This window comes from Tachypleus tridentatus, chromosome 6 (assembly GCF_004210375.1).
Source record: "Tachypleus tridentatus isolate NWPU-2018 chromosome 6, ASM421037v1, whole genome shotgun sequence".
Taxonomy (NCBI): domain Eukaryota; kingdom Metazoa; phylum Arthropoda; class Merostomata; order Xiphosura; family Limulidae; genus Tachypleus; species Tachypleus tridentatus.
The window spans coordinates 107,046,280-107,065,274 of NC_134830.1; the positions used below are offsets into that span (position 1 = coordinate 107,046,280).

The window sequence follows — 18,995 nt, forward strand, 5'->3', positions numbered from 1 at the left end:
AAACCCTCGAACAATTAGAAAAATATAACAAAAGTGAATTGTTTGAAGTTGTCAAAATTTTGTAATTGGAGGTTAAAAAAAAACAATGAGTAAAAATGAACTGAAAAGCATTTTGTTGAAATATTAGTCGATGATGGTTTGTTGTTTGAGGAAGCATTAGAGGAATACTCTAGTGTCTCCACTAGCCGATCAGAGTTGTGTGATAAAGATAAGTTAGAAATTCAGTTAAAACTCAAACAAATCGAACTTTACGAAGCCCGTATCAAAGTGGAAAGAGAAAGTAAGCACTCTCGAGGCCGAAAAATTCCGTATTGTTGTGGAAAGAGAGAGTAAACGTCTCGAGGCCGAACAAGCCCGTATCGAAGCTGAAAAAATGGAAATTAGACTAATTTCAATCGATCAAAGCAAAATGATAACTTTGAACCCAATCGATATATTAAAGTACCATCATTTAATAAAAATGAAGTTGATAAATACTTCCAATATTTTATGAAAGTTGCCCAAACCATGGAGTGGACTACTGAAAAATAGTCGTTATTATTACAGATTACAGAGTGTTTTGGCTGTTAAAACCCAAGAAGCTTATGCTGCCCTTTCTTTAGAAGATTACACCAATTATGGTAAGTTTAAAGCATCTATTCTCAATTAATACGAGTTCGTACTAGAGGATTATTGCCTAAAGTTTCGAAATTATCGCACGCAAGGTAGTGTGTGTGTGTGTTTTTCGTATAGCAAAGCCACAAAGGGCTATCTGCTCAGCCCACCGAGGGGAATTGAACCCCTGATTTTAGCGTTGTAATTCCGGAGACATACCGCTGTACTAGCGGAGGGCCGCAAGGTAGTAAAATTTATGTATAGAATTCACTTAACGAAAAAGAGGTTTATTTTGATCGAGAGTATAATTCAAAATATATTGACAATAGTTTCCACAAACTAAGAAAATTATGTATAATTGAGGAGTTTAAACGTTGTGCACGTGATGATCTTAACTCTTATATGGATGGAAAGAAAATTGAAACACTACAGGAAGCAGCTGCTCTTTCCGATGATTACATTTTAACACATAAAATCACTTTTAATTAAAATAACTTCCTTCTATATCAACAAAATCCTGTACCTGTTCAATCCATTAAAGTCAACTACTTTTCTTGTTCGACATCTTCTGACAGTCAGGATGAAGCTTCATCAAAAAAATCAAGGCCTGTCTGCCATTTTTGTAAAAAATGTGGTCATGTTATGTTTCAGGGCTGGTTTTTGGAAAAAAAAAACAGAAAAAGAAAAGGAGGCAATACTCGATATATTCGCGTTAACACATGGACGTAGTTTCATCAGATCATCCGAGGTTGTTGATTTGGTCACTGATAATAAGGCTGATGTAGTTAGGAAGAAATTTAGACCTTTTGTGTCTATCGGTTCTGTGTCTTTAATCACCAACTCTTGGGCTACTCTTTTACTAACGAATAGTTAGATTGACCACACATTACAGCGCCCCCGTAGCTGAAAGGGTGAGCATGTTTTGATGTGACGGGGATTCAAGCTCGTGACCCTCAGATTACCAGTCGTGCGTACTAATCTCCTGACCATCCTAGATTCGAAATGGAAAAAGTTCCAAACTGTGCTTATGAGGGAATGTAGACTAGGTTCAGTAGACTGGGTGGTAGTTTATCAGATTATTATTTCCAAAGCATATTATTATAAAATATTGAAAGTTGCTCATGAACATTCCATGGGAGGTCACATAGATATGTGACAAAATTATGAGACATTTGTTTTCACCAAAAATTAGGCAAGATGGTTCTCAGTTGTGGAAAACTTGTCATATCTGTCACTTGTTCGGGGAACCTAACTAGAAAATTTCTGTTGCTTCGTTGAAAACTGTCCCAATTTTCAAAGAACCCTACAGTCGTGTGGTTGTAAATTGCATTGGACCTTTACGGAAAACTCATTCAGGGAACTAGTATTTGTTAACTATCATGTTCATATTCACTCGACTCCCTTTGAGGAAGATTTCACCTAAAAAAAGCTCGAAGACTTTGATTAATTTCTTTACTTGTGTTAGCTTATCCACGAAGTTCAATCTGAACAGAGATCAAAGTTTATGTAGAGATTGTTTCAACAAGTTGTTTATCAGTATGGTGCTAAAGAAATAAAATCTATTGTGTATCTCCAGAATTGCAAGGTGCCCTTCAAATATTCCATTCTACCTAGAAGAATAAGATGCAGAGTTACTGTCTCGATATTTAGAAGGATTGGATGAAGGAGCTAATTTATTTATTATTTTCGGTTCTGGAGTTGTTATAGTTTAGTTCGTTTCAGTTGATGCTTGGTCATTTTATGCATGGTCTTTTGAAGTAGGCTGAAAAGTATAGTTCCAATCTTGGTGACATGATGTTAGTACTGTATGTACTATGTATATAGTATGTATTATGGTACATGCACTCAAAATATCACGAATCTTTAGAAGTTGTTTGGACAGTTAATGATACGAACTACGTTGTAGAAATATCTGATTATCAGAAGATTATTCAGAAGTGTGATATTAATATGTTGAAGCCCTATCACATTCAAGATTCACCCGAAAATACTTTAGCCATTGAGTGTTCTTCTAATACTGATGAGAGAGCTTTGGCAGAAAAAACCTGTAAATGTGAAAATATCAGAGATGAATGTTACATCAAACTGAGTAATTCTGGCATTCTGGGCAATCTTGATTCAAACCTCGACTACTTGCTTCCTGAAGTAAAGAATCAAGTTGCTAGTTTATTGATTGAATCCGATTGTATATTTCTGGACGTTATTAATCAAACGAACATCGCTGTTAATGATATAAATATAGGTGATGATTTTCCTTTGAAACAACATCCTTATCGTATAAATGCAGTTAAGGACGACAAAATTTGTAAATATCTTATATGCTGGAAAACGGCATAATATAGCACAGTAAATCTGATTGGTCTTCACCTTGTGTACTGTTTTCTAAATCTGAGGTACAGACTTATAAAAGTAAGTGCTTTGATAACAGATTCCTGTCCCACTCCAAGAATGGAGGATCGTATTGATAAAATTGGGAAAGCCAAATATATCACAAAGTGTGAACTATTAAAGGCGTAGTTGGCTGTTGCTCTAACTGATAGGGCAAAAGAAATCTCTGTTTTTTTTACTCCTGGTGTATTATACCAGTACAATGTAATGCTGTTTGGGATTGAAAATTCTCAAGCAACTTTTCATCGAATGATAAGTCAGTGCCTCAACAATCTGTCAGATTTTGCTGTTTATGTTAAACATATTGTTATTCATAGTAACAACTGAGAAAAACACTTATTACGAGGTGTTTTTAGAGGCTTAAGAAAGCCAGTTTCTCTGTATGTTTGTTGAAAAGTGATTTTTGTATAACCAAAGGTGCTTACTTAGGTCATGTGGTAGGTCAAGGCTACGTTTCTCCAATTCAAGCCAAGGTTGATTGTACTCTCAATTATCCAACTCCTACCAACAAGAAACGTTTGATGAGAATTTTGGGAATGGCTCGGTATAACAGAAAGTTTTGTAAACATTTTGCTGACATCATTGTACCACTAACAAACATACTGAAGAAAAATCAAAAGTTTAAATGGTCTGAAACATGTCAGTTTGCTTTGACGTTTATTGTGCACTTATCCTGTATTGATGACACATGACCATGATACATTTGCATTAATTATTGACGTCAGCTATTGTAGTGCTGGTGCTATTCTATTGGTATCAGAGGACAAAGGTATCGTTATTTCTCATGTCATTATTCTAAAAAACAAATAATTGTCACAAAAAGAAGTATTCTAGATTCTAGTGTGGAGAAAAAGAAACATCAGCTTTAGTGTTAATTTTAGAGCATTTCAACGTATACATATCTGCATTACAAAAACCAAATGATGCTTGCACTGATCATAACCCGTTGACATTTTTAACTAAATTAAGATAAAAAACAGAATACTGTTAAATTGGAGTTTATCATTACAAGAGCATGATTTGAAGATAATCCATGTTAAAGGAGTTGATAACTGTTTTACTGAAGCGCGTTCACGCGCTATATAGTTTTATGATCATAAGGTTACTTGTATTGAATGTGTTGTGTACTGTCATGGTTATTGAAGTTTTATATTTGTTTGAAAATTTATTATATATATATATATATAATATCTTAGTTAAAAATTGTCTAATGCATTTTTTTATTCTATAAGGAGGGATTGTTTGTTTGTTTTTGAATTTCGCTCAAAGCTACACAAGGGCTATCTGCGATAGCCGCCCTTCATTTAGCAGTATAAGACTAGAGGGAAGGCAGCTAGTTATCATTAACCAGCGCCAACTCTTGGGCTATTCTTTTAACAACTAATGGTATTGACCGTTACATTTTAATGCCTCCACAACTACGAGTTGAATGCCTTAATCACCTGGCCATGTCAGGCCTCTTTAAGGAGGACGATGTGACAGATTTACTATTATATATATCTTTCTAATATCAATGTTTGTTGAAATTTATAGTGAGAAATGTATCTTACTTACAGTCATGTGAACAAGTTAGGACACCCAATGAAAGCCTGTGTATTTTTGTAACATTTTTGGATATATAGATATTTAATCTCAATTTTAACAATACCGAGAGATTATATGAATATAACTAAATAATTAAAACTGAAAAAAGACTTTTCAAGATCTTCTGTAAGTGTAATTCTACAAAAATGCATATTCTAGCTGAGGAAAAAATTTATGACACCCCCACATTTATTCCCACTTAAAATGGCTCAACTCACACACAGGTGCACATGATTAGAAGATCGTTACTCAGCATTTTGAATGAGGCTTTCTCCATTTAAACCTCAGACATTTAGTTTGGTGTGCTCCTGACTGTTGAAGTCTCACCATGGTGAGAGCAAAAGAGCTGTTTGGGGCCTTCAGAAAGAAAATTGTAGCAGCTTATGAGTCTGGTAAGGTATTTAAAAAGATCCCAAAAGATTTTGAAATCAGCCATTTCACTGTCCGGAAAATAGTTAACAAGTGGAGGGCTTTCAAAACAACTGCCAACATTCCCAGGTCTGGTCGTCCAAGCAAGTTTACCTCGAGAGCAGACCGCAAGATGCTAAAAGAGGTCTCCAAACGCCCTAACATGTCATCACGGGACCTACAGCAGGCTCTGGCTACTGTTGATGTGAAAGTGCATGCCTCTACAATCAGAAAGAGACTGCACAAGTTTAACTTGCATGGGAGGTGTGCATAGAGATTTAATTAACTTCTAAATTATACCCTAATTACACAGCCATATGTTTACGACTTTCCACACTAGAAAGCGGATTTTGATACTCGTGGTGGGCATAGCTTAGGTAATACATTGTGTAGCTTTTTTGCCTAATCACAACAAAATTTTAAAATGAATTATAATTTAACTCAGTTTCAGGCTCTTTCAGATTGTAATATGTAACAGATATGACAATGTCATAACTGAGCATGTTGCATTGAAATCTCAGGTGTGGAGCTATTGTCAAGATGCACATTTGTTGAATAAAGCTTGAACAAACGTGGCAACACACACACATAGTGATGTGGTGAGGTTCCAAAATTGTTTTAATTTAACTTACTTGGCCCTTTGTGTTTGATATTAATTATTGGCACTTGTTTTTAAAGTTTCTTATTTGACAAGATATTTTGTTAAATACGCTTTATTAAATATTACAAGTCTCATTTTTTATTGTATTTTTAAAAACAAAGGTGGAAGAGGGAAGGTTGTTTATTTATATTGGTCATAACAAGAAATTAAAAAAGTATGTGTACGAAACCACAAGCTCAATAAACGAGGAAAATCGACACGAAATAAGCTACACAGCCACCATTTATTTACAGAGAACACTCAGTTTATTTTTATGGAAGTAAACAAACAAACACGTCCTTCTAGATCATCACTTATAAACTAAGAACGGCTAACAAAGATAGCACTAGAGTAGCTTTTCGTGAAATTCAACAAACAAAAGTCTTTATTAGATGCTTTAATATTTATTTAAGTAATATTGTGATTTTCTAATAAAACGAATGAAGTTTCAACACTACCTCAAAAATTATATTTTACTTCTTACTTCACTATGTTTCAAATATTGCTAGACTTGTGAAGCCATATTCTGTTTCTTGCCATAAATGACTTGTTTATTACTTGTAAATGTTTATCTACATACTTCTAAACATAACTATTATAATCGAGGTTAATAAAATTAAATACTTTAAACTTTAAAAATGTTGGACTGAAAGAAATAAAGTTCTTTTGTAACAAGAATTGGAAACTTGTTTCTTAACATAATAAATATCAACAATGGAATAAAAGACACACTATTTTCAATAATTGTATCAATATAAAATTAGATGGGAGATTCAACCTTCCTCATGACTGTCCTCATGCCATTCTGTATCACTGTGTCAAATTAGGTGCTGACTGTTCAATAAATGTGAAACGCATAAGGAACAGATACACAAACATATTGATGTTTATTTATATAGAAGATGGGGGGTCCAACACCGACTCTTTCTTGGCTTTCCTTATATAATTCTATATCACTGTGTCAAATTTGGAGCTGATTGATCAAGAAATGTGAGACGTATATGGAACAGATGGATGAAAGGTGCGGACAAACAGACACAAATTTAGCTTTATACAATATAAAAGAATAAAATGAATCATAGAATCTTTAAAATTACATAGATTTATAGAGTAGGATATTCTATGATTTACTTAAACTCATAGAAGTAGTTGCTCTATTTAAAGAGTCTATACATTGAAACACATAATCACAAATAGGTTGGTATTTAATAAACACAGAGAGTGTTTTTACAACTAAGGTCTCTGTAAAAACTCTATATTTTGTGATCGCATTTGGCTACTTAACTTAGTTCATCATGCAGTAATGCTAATAGTGTTTTTTTCTTCACCGTTTATTGCGTTTTCTTAGGTCTTTATATATATCTAGTGATATGTAGTTGTAATACATATACATATATATATATATATATATATAATCAATGGAAAACTCAAACAAAGATGCTAAAGTTTCGTATGGAAAAGTAAATTAAACTTATTTAGAAATTGGAAAATATTTCTAGCAGACTATCAGCCAGCTGTGACAGTATTATAATATTATAATAATATCAAAAAAAGAAGTTAAAAATTAAAGCTGTTCGTCAAATATTTACGTTAATTTTTATTTGTAATTTTGTGATTACAGAGAGAGACAGTGACACAAAATATTTGTAGGCAGGATGTCCGTAGAAGTCTTAGAGAACAATAACTATTATTTTTACAGTTTTAGGTAATGGAACGAGTGCACTGGTAATGGAATGATGGGCGAATCAGTTATCGTGTACCAAGTAGAACAAGGCTATTTCCTTGAGATGGATTTAATACTCATGTTGATTCTCATGCATCCAATTTCGACATCTCTCTGCATGTTACGTACTTTCGTTTCTAAATGATAGTCTCCCTGAAATTCGAGAAGTTGAAAAACGTACGCATATTTTTGTTTTGTTTTCAGGTTCCAGTAACATAATAATTTTCAAACTGTTTAATAAGGTTACATTTAAATTGTAGTCTAGAATGAGCTGAGGTGAAATATTACATGATTGGTATTAATAAAACATCTATAAATAAATAACAGTTTAACCTTTTTATTTAAATTAGTGTTGAAAGTGAATACATTAATCCAGTGTTTGCAAATTGGTGTGTGTACTCCTGTAAAAAAGATAGAGTATTATCAATGGCAAACATTATGGTTTACGGTGCGAAGACACGATAACTTTTCCACAAACTGAAAAGGAGTTCTTGAGTTAAAGTTTCAAACCACTACTAGAGCATGTAATAGCGTTTTTGTTTATATCCGTTCACCGTAATTTTTCAAGCAATATTAATATAAACAAATATATCTTAATTTAAAAAAGTTTTCTTTTAACGCATAAGTTTTAAGATATAATTAATGTGGTAAAATTAAACTGCAAACTTGATCAACTATTTTGTGAAAGATTTAAATGTTAAAATGAGCCCAAATTCGAATTTTTACATCTCTTTGTCCTCGTGACATTTCACTTAATTAACATAAAAATAACTAATATTCACTGATTTAAATTTCTTTGCATTTCTATACAATAAAGACAATTACTTATGGTGTCAAATTATCCCAAAGACAAAAATCAATATTTACCTCAGTATTTCCACGTGCGTACCATAAAATGCTTTAACATAATCATTATTAAATATCTCATCGTCTTTACACTGGTTTATTTATTTAGCCTGAGCTCCGTTCTTCCAATAAAACTTCTTGAATCTTAATATTAACACATTGTTTACGAAATTACTGTATATTGTTAATATACTGCCACATTGACATTCAATCGATATTATTTATGTGATTTGAACATTGTAATGGACTATATCTACCTCACTATTATCTATTAATACTTATTAGAGCTAACTCGTACTACTATTTTAAGAGTAAAAACGAAACCGACGTTCTTTTTGGCATAGTGAAATATAAAATCTTCATTGGATATTTCAGCCGACTACTTTCGGCAACATAGTTCCTGTCATCAGGAGTAGAATGTCCTGAAAATAAATTATAATTTTCTGGAAACTATGTTTAAATAAAGGAAATTAATATATATTTCACACAAACACGTTTAGTGGACTAAAGTGATAGGATATCAAGGAAGTACCGGATCAGATAGAAAGCTCAATATTATTTGTAAGTTTATAAAATTTTTGTATATGAATTATAATTTGTAATACAGTTGTTTTCTAATAACTGTTATTATAAATTGTATTATTGTTTGTAAATTAAAACATATTTGGGCTTAGAAACAAAACTACGTATCAATCTTTTTTGGCAAATGTAATAAATTTGATACACCTCGACATTAAATTAACTTATAACTCTAAATTACAATTTAACTCAGTTTCAGACTATTTCAAATTGTAATACGTAACGTAATGAGTTGGAGACTCGTCCGAGATAAATCGTAATATGTAACACCTGTAATGTAATGTATTATAAAAATTAATAATAATAATAACTCCGTCAGTGAGTTATGTAAATCCTCATAGAGAAAGACCATTTATGCATATATATACAAGTTTCCATATGATAAAGAATATAACATTATTTTATTTATTTTCTAGTACTTTCTTAGATGCATGAGTAAAGGAAAAATAAATAAATCCACAAAAAGTTAAAAAAAAATTAACTCAGTTTCAGATTATTTGAAATCGTAATATGTAACATATGAAATAACTGTCATGCTACCCCACGAATTGTCTTAACTGTACAGAAAGAAGATAGCAGTACATGGTACCAATATATTCTAGAAGGAATCAATTTTACAGCACTACAAAAATAAATCTTGACAAAAACACTACATACATCAAGATCTGTTGTTATGTCGCGGTCCAAAAACGCGTATAAAATTGTCAGCAGAATAAAGTTGTCGCATAAAAGCTTTACGTGATGTTGGTGGGACTCTCCAACAAACTGCTGTAGACTTGAAATGCTCCTCAAACACTGTTAAGTACACATTATATCGTAAAACCGAGACAGACGTAAGTTTGAAAATGGGAAAGAAAGAGACAGAACACCTAAACTCAATAATACTGATGTTAAGTATCTGTAGTTTATGCAACCTTCGGATCAGAAGGAAGACTGTCACTGATAAAGAACCATGTACCAAATGACTGAAAAGTATCCAGATCTTCAATATTAAGAAGACTTGTCGTGTAGCAGTTAAAAAAACAAAACACTTTTACTTCGATCTCCAGATATTATCAAGAGACTAAAAAGTTCAAAAATTGGACTGTTGATAATTAGAAAAGGATATTATGGGCAGATGAGTCTAAGTTTGAAATATTTGACACAAAGCGTATGTTGTATGTTCAGTGGAAGACAAAAACACTTACTTCAACGCAAAGCACCTACTATGAAGCATAAGGAAGGCAGTGTTTTTTCTGCTGAGACAACAGGAGATATTTGCAAAACAGATAGAATAATAGACCAGCACAAGCACCATCAGATGCTGATCCATCATAATATACCCAGTGGTAAGCGTATTATTGGTAAAATATTATACTACCAAGAATATAATGATCCCAAACACTCTTCCAACCTATGCAGAAATTACTTAGCTAATAAAAAACTACTAGAGTCATTCAAATGATGTAATGACCCCCACATAACCCTGATCTCAACCCAACTAAGCATATCCTGGATTTGATAGATCAAAAACTTAAAAAAAAACCAAAAGTTACTTCCAAAGAGTCTGGGAGTCTGTTAGAGACACTTGGCGTAAGATTCCAAAGAACACTTTGATTAAATATGTTGAAACAATACTTAAAAGACGGTCTGTAGTTATTAAAGCAAAAAGGGGGCACACAAAATATTAACTGTTTGCCAATTCATAAATAATAAAAAATAATTAAATAATAAAAAGAAACAGAAATTAGGAGAGCAAGACGTCGGTACTTAAGCCTATAGCGTCCCACATGTGTATCACCCTTCACTGCCTGCAGAAAGTTATGGGAAGGTGACTGCTTTCTAAAGAAAAGAAGAGGAAAAACGAAGTAATAATAATAATAATAATAATAATGAGGTACTACACTTGGAGGTAAGTAAGATAAACTTACCTTCTAAAGTTGGCATTCCAGCCTTCATTATGGTGGTAAGGCACTAATTAGTAGCCCAGTAGACAAAATGCACTAGCATTAAGGGTTTAAACCAGTTATCTAAACTAACTATTATGCTCCCAATCATCACCCATTAAGTCCAATATAACTTCCAGTTTTCAGACTCTGCACAAGCCTTTGTATGTGATAAGGCGTTTATGCACATAAAAGTAGTGCCAAGCTGTTTAAATGACCTCATTACCGACCAGAAATAGTAATCAGAAAAGTTCAATAAAATTTCCTTGATTTTTAATTATTTACATTTATTTAATACATTGCTATATTTATCACAGAATATTTTATTTGGAGTTATTAAGTAAAACTTGTCTAATCCGGAAACTGGATAAGGCGAAAACCTGGAGAAGCCAGAAATACCAAACTTTTGCAGCATTATCTTAAGATTTCTCTTATAAAAGACCCTCTATATGGCGGAACCTGCGTAACGCAAACGGAAAACATTCACCTACCTCATTTATCATTTTAGAACTTGAGTAAGGCGGAAAAAAATGTTTTTGATTAAATATTAATAAATTCTTGTTTAATTAATAATTTCTTTAAATATTAATAAATTCTCGGATATTTTGTTACAGTAAGTATTGGTCAAATATATTCTGTTCTTTTTTTCCGCCGTAATTATTCAGGAGGTCGCTATTCGAAAGAACGATTTACTGTACTTTTGATCCCATTTGGTGATGAAAAACTAGAGAAACCATAGGTAATAAATAAAGTGGAAAATCCGCGCTGTTTCAAAAATGTAAGGAATTATCAATTTCCTGTGCAATGGAAAGCGAATAATAAAGCGTGGATGACAAGTGCTATATTCGAGAAATTTTGAACAAATTAAACAAAAGAATGTAACGCAACTTTCAAATGTTCGTTTAGTCTTTCTACCTCCATGCACAACATCAGTTCTACAGCCAATAGATAATGGAATTATACAGTGTATACAATTGAAGTACAGAAAATTGATGCTTCAACATATTATTGCAAACACGGACAACTGTTAGAGAGCATCTGAAATGACCATGAAAATTACGTGTTAGATACAATTGCATTTTTAAGTCATTCAATGGAATGCGGAAAAGATGAATGCATGATAAAGTGCTTTCAAAAATGTGGGTTTATTCTTGATAATGGCGAAGATTGTGGAGAAGTTGTTTGTTGTTACGATTCTAGTGAAATCCAAACTCTGATTGAGAAAATTGATGCAGATGATTCTGTGAACGCAGAAAGTTTTGTGAACGTTGATAAGAATGTTTTAACAGAAACTGATGAAATTGATTTAAAATCTATAATAGAATCTTAAGATAGTAACAGTGTGAGAGATTTAGATAATGAACAAAATGGAAAATATAGTGAGGACATGGAAATTCCTATTTCACTGCATGTGTTAAGTTATATTAACGCTATCAAATTGTACGCAAAATAGAAGGGGAAAATGAACTTCATGAAAAGGCTGTAGAATTGACGTTCTCTTTCAACCGCATGAAAAAGCCCATTAAAAAAACGAAACAGTTGAAACTGGACACTTTCTTCAAACAAACTTGATTAAGATTTTGAGTACTTAGGTATATTTTGAATGTCTATTTTTGTTTATATTCTAATAAATATAACATAAACAATATAACAACTTTATTCACAAACGTCTTACTTCCCTTGAGTCAAGCAAGTAAAACCTTTCGCTCAAAAATTACATATAATTAAAGAAATACATATTTACTGTATAAACCGGAAAACGTGCTTAAACCGGAAATTTTACTCGGTAACGTGCGATTCCGCCTTAGGCAGGTTTTACTGTATATCCATTAAATATTAATTTTGTATCAATAATTCAACATTAATAATGAAATATTATAATTTATTATAAATTTTACAAAATCTGAATAAATGTTACTTAATAAATGTTACAAATGTTATAATGCTTATAACACATAATACATTTTATTATGTAACAATAATACATTATTATTACAAGAGGGTTAAACCATATATTGGAAAAGAAGAATATCTTGTTTTATCAAAAATGTTTATATTGATATCATTATCAATTATTTTAATTTCTAGATTCAAATAGTGTGTCTTTACATTAGAAACTAAAGTAGTTTTAATTGCTAATGCTATCAAAAAATAGTGTTAATAACATTATTTCTCTCAAGAGTATTTATACCATTTAAATCATTTATATTTTTATAAGTTAAAATAAACATACCTGGATTTATGTAACTTTTAATAAACCTATTTTCATAAAACGCAGTCCTTTTTTTTATTAGTTTTATTTTACTGAACTGTTGAGTATTAATATTCTATTAATATATATATATATAACAGGGGTTAAACATTATGATTTATGCAGAGAACAGAAATTTACCAAAGAGTTCTCATCCTATCTCTGATAACTGTTTACATTTCAGAGATCATAGGAACTAGTGAGTATCTGATATGCAATATAAAGTTTCATAAAACGTAAAAAATGGCAATCTGTCATTCTTCTTTAAAAAGATACACCAACATATAAACGGAAAATCACACCACCTACATCTAACGAGCGTGGATCATGTCAACAAGTGGACTGAAATCTATTGTATTTTCATTGTAAAAAGTATTCAATAAAGTTATCAATAAAGTTACTTTACACAATAATACTGGTTGAATGAAAATCGATAAACCGTCGAATTTTTTGTTTCTGCAACTCACTACCTAGTGATGTAACTGAAATTATAGTACATAAACCAATCGATACATATCAGGATATTTATCTCTGTTAATGGTCATTTTTACCTACGATAATGATTCCATGAACAACAAAGAATCGTCGTGGCGTTACGTCAGATGTGAGATAAGTGTATACGTACATGAAAGGGAGCCAAATACGCGATGTGTATGTGCATAGTTAAGGTTCATATGGTGTATGTGAACAGACAGATGCGTAAAATCCGCGCAGGAAGGCAAAGGCAATACGTATATATGTTTTACAACTAAATAATTTTATTTTTAATAAAGAAAATTACCAAAACCGCAGTCTCTTAGTGATTCAGCAGTTAACGTAATAACACTATAACACTAGAATTATGGATTCGATCATCACGATTACAGTACAGATGCTAATTGTGCTTTTTTTTTGGTTGTAATTAAGCAAAAAGCTATACGATGGGCTATCTATGCTTTCCCCACCACAAGTATCGAAACTCAGTTTCTAGCGTTGTAAGTCCGAAGATATTTCGCTTTGCCATTGGAGAGAGGGTAGTTTTATGCTAAAACAGAAACAAATGAACTAAAGAGCATAACTTACGGCAGCAAGTTGAGACAACAGAGGACCAAAGTCAGGCAAGGGAAAGTTTAGATCCTTTCCCTCGTATAATCCAGCAGCAATGGGACTTTACAAGGTTTACCTTCAGGCCATAGACCACATACTCTGTCCGTATGCTCTTTTAACATGTCACAAACGGCTAGCTTACTAAAAGTAAATAATCAACGACTTATATTTAATTAAATGAATTTTGGAATTGAAGCATTAAGATAAGGAAAATAATATCACAACAATGTATGTAATCATTTCTATTTTTATAAACTAGAAACAGCTGTGTTATTATGACAATGTCTTAGAAAATATTTCTTTTATAATATTTGGCAGCTGGAATAACTCGAAGTCACATTAGCGGGGTATTAAATATAAAGTGAAATTTTGTTATGCAAGCAAGAACATTGGTTGAAAAAGTGACACGGCACTCTTCGTAAAGGAAAATATATTTTAATTTAAAAGCATCCGCTATGATGTTTTTTACTTTCAGTTCAAAAAGGCCCCACTCTAAAGCGGTTCTAAGATAGTTTGATTTGTTTTTGATTTTTTGGAATTAAGCACAAAGCTACACAATGGCCTATCTGTGCTCTACCCATCACGAATATCGACACCAGGTTTTTTCTGGTAACTGTACCGCTGTACCACTAGGGGCGTTTAAAATTGTTTTATCTAATTTATAAAATCCTTGACACGAACAAAATTTATTAAGTCATACAACTAGACTGAACTCCAGAAGTGCAAAAAGTTCTAAAAATGGGATTTTCTAATTTATTCTAACAATTTATTACAACAATAATACTTTCATGGGAAGATAGGATAATAAATGCTGGTCGTTGGTTTAAATTTATATGAAAATGTTAAGCCTTCTAATCTAAGTCTTGCAAAAATATATTGTATATGCTTAATAACTTTATCCTCTTGTTTACAATATATTTACCATAAACAAGATACTAAAGAAATTTGATGTTAACCGAATTGAGGAATATTATCAAAAAGTGTGATTTCAAAAAAATATTACTTACCACGGCCCGAGATTTTTGATACAAGGGATGGTTAAGTTGAACTTTTGTCCCATAATATTCAATATTCTAATCATTTTAATATCCAACACCGTATCAGCTAAAACTGTTTCACTGACACAAACTCTAGCGGACATCTTTAATTTTCCTGGGACGGTAAATGGAGATGGAGTAAGAGCTAAGTCTTCAATGAACAGAGTTTTGTGTGCTCCTCCTGGAGGGAATTTTCAGGGAATTAAATTCGTATAGTTAAAATAAACGATTATAAAATTCTCAATAATAATTATACACAGCTGAATAAAAATTAAAACTTGATGGCGAAATGAGAATAGAAAGTGGTTTAAATAAACAGGATTATTATATTTTTGTATATATTTTCCTTGTTATAAATTAATAAACTCTAATGGGAGTAATTATATACTCATTTAATACGTTATGTACAATAACATATATTTTGAGCTTCCAAGAACAGTTAGTGTGACACACAACCCTGCAACGGTTTCATGGTTTTGAAGTTTTTACATGTTCTACGGTAATTTCTGTACTCTGAATCCGAAAGTGATACCCGATTTTCTCCATTACATAAAGATTTTACACAAAACGTCATATATACTTTTACATAAGCAAATTATTTTTTATTGAATTAACTGAATTTGGGACACATAAAAATGACTTAAAATGTTGACAATTGCTGGCTATAGATTTCTCTAGATAAATCGCGACGTGAGAGTCTTGTCGATTGTTCTAGAACCCACGAGAAACACACCGCTAGAATATAAATGGCTAACATGTCGCATGACATGTCATTTTGGATAGTATTTCCAGTGTATGAACTTTGACATTATTTTTCCATTATTTTTTCCTTTTAATACTGTTTACTCGTCGTTGTGGCAACAAGAGTTTGTGTAAATAGCCGAAACATATCTGTTATATTTGTAGTAAAGTTGTAAATTTGATCTAAGTAAGAGTTTTTTTTAATTCCCAATTTGTAAAAAAAATCTTAAGTGTTGGAAAAAATAATACTATTTTCGAAATTAGCCTAACTGAATTATAGAAAATCCATTATTAAGACCAAAACATCTTTTATGAAATTAAAATTCGCAGGCCTATGTTATTTTACATCTTTTTACATCCACTTGAAGAAATACTATGGTGCATTTATAGCTTCTTTTGTTTATGATCCTAGAAAGAATTTTAATGATACAACCTATGGATAAAACACTAGCACAGTATGTAAAAGCATTTATTCCAGATGATTTTATTTATTATTATTATTTCCACTCAATTCCATTAAGGAACACAGGACCGCAACCACTGCGGTTTCTTGAACATATTTTTAAGTGAGTAAGTTGTTAGCCCACTGCACCTAGCCGTCCCTAATTTAGTAGTGTAAGACTAGAGAGAAGGCAGCTAGTCATCACCACTCACCGCCAACTCTTGGGCTACTCTTTTACCAACGAATAGTGGGATTGACCGTCACATTATAACGCCCCCACGGCTGAAAGGGCGAGCATGTTTAGCGCGACGCGGATGCGAACCGCGACCCTCAGATTACGAGTCGCATGCCTTATCGCTCTCGGCCATGCCGGGCACATTCCAGAGGATTATAAAACCAATTTTATTGTCTAATCTCAATGTAACTTTAATTAAGTTAACTCAGATATTATAAAATAAACTACAAACATTTAAAATTGGGTTACCTGTAAAATCTCTATCTTTTGTTTTTTACAAACATATAATGCATTTTCTTTACTAAACTGGCACAATAAAGTTTACAAGTTAGGAGTTATTTCGGTTATGCTCCCCCTTTTGTTACTAAATTAATTCGAAGTAGTTTTTTTGTTTTTGTGTGTTGTTTTGTTTGTTTGTTTTGGAATTTCGCACAAAGCTACTCGAGGGCTATCTGTGCTAGCCGTCCCTAATTTAGCAGTGTAAGACTGGAGGGAAGGCAGCTAGTCATCACCACCCACCGCCAATTCTTGGGCTACTCTTTTACCAACAAATAGTGGGATTGACTGTCATATTATAACGCTCCCACGGCTGAAAGGGCGAGCATGTTTAGCGCGACGATTACGATTCAGATTACGAAGTGCACGCCTTAACGCGCTAGGCCATGCCAGGCCCCTGTGTGTTGTTACAAAGTTACATCTGTGTTGTGTTCATCACATAGATTGAACTTAAAGTTCTAAAGTTATGAATAATTAAGTTTACAACACAGTTGTCAGGTGCATGTTGATTGTAATTGTTTGTTCTTAAGAACAAAGTTACACAATATAGTATATATTATTGTGCCATAAGAACAAGCCAAGCTTATAGCTGTATGGTTTATTTATTTTAAGAGATATAAGTTTTGGAATATACCACGTATTTTGTCCAGTAATTTCTGGGTGTTTTAGTTCTATTATTGTATAGAGACTGTTAAATTACATATTTTGTTTTATATTTACTTTACATGTAACACTAGAACAATAACATTTACAATCCTAGTTTTAAACTTTACACGTTTTCATACAATTCAATACAACATTAACCATTTCCTGCATGTGAGATCTTGGTCTAGTAATTATTTTGAACATTTAATATTTACAGTCCAACAAAAATACGTATTTTCGTAATTACCATGAATTACCTGGATCTTCTATTTGAATAGTGATAATATATCTGAGGTATTGATGTTAAGCTGTTGGACTGGGAAAATTTTCAGGCTTATAAACTGATATAACCTTTTTTTTTCTGATAAGATACTAAATGTATCAGAAAAGCCCGAATTATTTAAGAGATAGAGTAAATACATAAAAGGGAAGAGGCTTGAAGGACATAAATGTATACGTATATATTTCTCTTTTTTCTTCAAATGATTTTATTTTTTAAAAGTAGTGATACTTGTAAAGTAAGTTGGAAATTCTGAACAATATCGATAATTAAATAGCTTAAGGTTGATTCTTTGGGAGGTGTTAACAACAGCAAAAACCTAAGGTCAAAACTCTGGGCAACATGGACAATTACAAAGCCGAGGTCAATTCTCTAAGCAAGTTGGATAATCTAAAATCCTGAGGTCGAGCAGTATAGTTAACTATAAAGTCTGTGGTGAATTCCTTGAGAAACATGGTTAACTACAAAGCCTGTGAATGGTTCCTTGGACAACATACTTAACACTAAAGCCTGTGGTTTATTCCATGGACAACATGGATAACGAAAAAAACCTGAGTCAGTTTTCTGGACGACATAGCTACAAAGCCTATGATCGATTATTTGGATAATCTGGATAGCTGCAAAGTCCGGAGTCCATTCCTTGGGCAACACGAATAGCTACAAACGTATCATAGGTTTAAAGAAAATCTATGTAAAGTTTTAATAATTTAGAACTTGCAGAGTCAAAGTGAAAGGTTGATGTCTTATACTTTGCTGATTTGCAACATCTTCGTTAAAAAATACAGAAATTAGTATTTCAGGGTTTTGGAAAAGTACTAATAGACTTAAGTAGGTACTTACCACAGTCTTCAAACTGAAAACCTGAGCAATAAGAGATCAACAAAACTAGTAGAAAGAACGTCTTCATGACTAACGATCGTTCGCACCTTTTCATACTTCTTGATAGCTGGTTGAAGTTATAAATGTGCATAACATGGTATGAAGTACACTTTTATCAAAATATGACACGTACGTTTCTCTAATTCTATCTTTCTGATTTCGTGCACCAGATGTTTTGATCATAAGATGCGTTACTGGGAGATAATGAAATCTTGCTTTACTTGTATAAACTCGTTTCATTATCTGTAGTACCTTTTATCATGATAAAAAACGAATTGAGTTTCTACAGGTTCGTCAAATTCTAGAATACTAAAATAATTTATATCATTTTAGTTTGCCATTTACTAAGGCTTCAAAGATTTTTCAGCTCACAGACGTCATTAGCAAAAGATAAAGAAAGTTGGCACATCCACACGTTTTTATATAGATGTATATG

The 18,995-nt window shown here is 32.3% G+C and overlaps 1 protein-coding gene across 1 annotated transcript; it reads right to left on the reverse strand.

Moving 5' to 3' along the window:
- Positions 1 to 7,140: 7,140 nt before the first annotated feature.
- Positions 7,141 to 18,697, reverse strand: LOC143254629 (uncharacterized). The gene is made up of 4 exons (XM_076509776.1): positions 18,521 to 18,697; positions 15,032 to 15,242; positions 14,001 to 14,165; positions 7,141 to 8,605 (listed from the first exon to the last, which is right to left on the reverse strand). Exons 1-3 carry the CDS (start codon positions 18,648 to 18,650, stop codon positions 14,048 to 14,050), a joined length of 459 nt encoding a protein of 152 aa, XP_076365891.1. The 5' UTR covers positions 18,651 to 18,697; the 3' UTR covers positions 7,141 to 8,605; positions 14,001 to 14,047.
- Between the last annotated feature and the right edge of the window lie 298 nt (positions 18,698 to 18,995).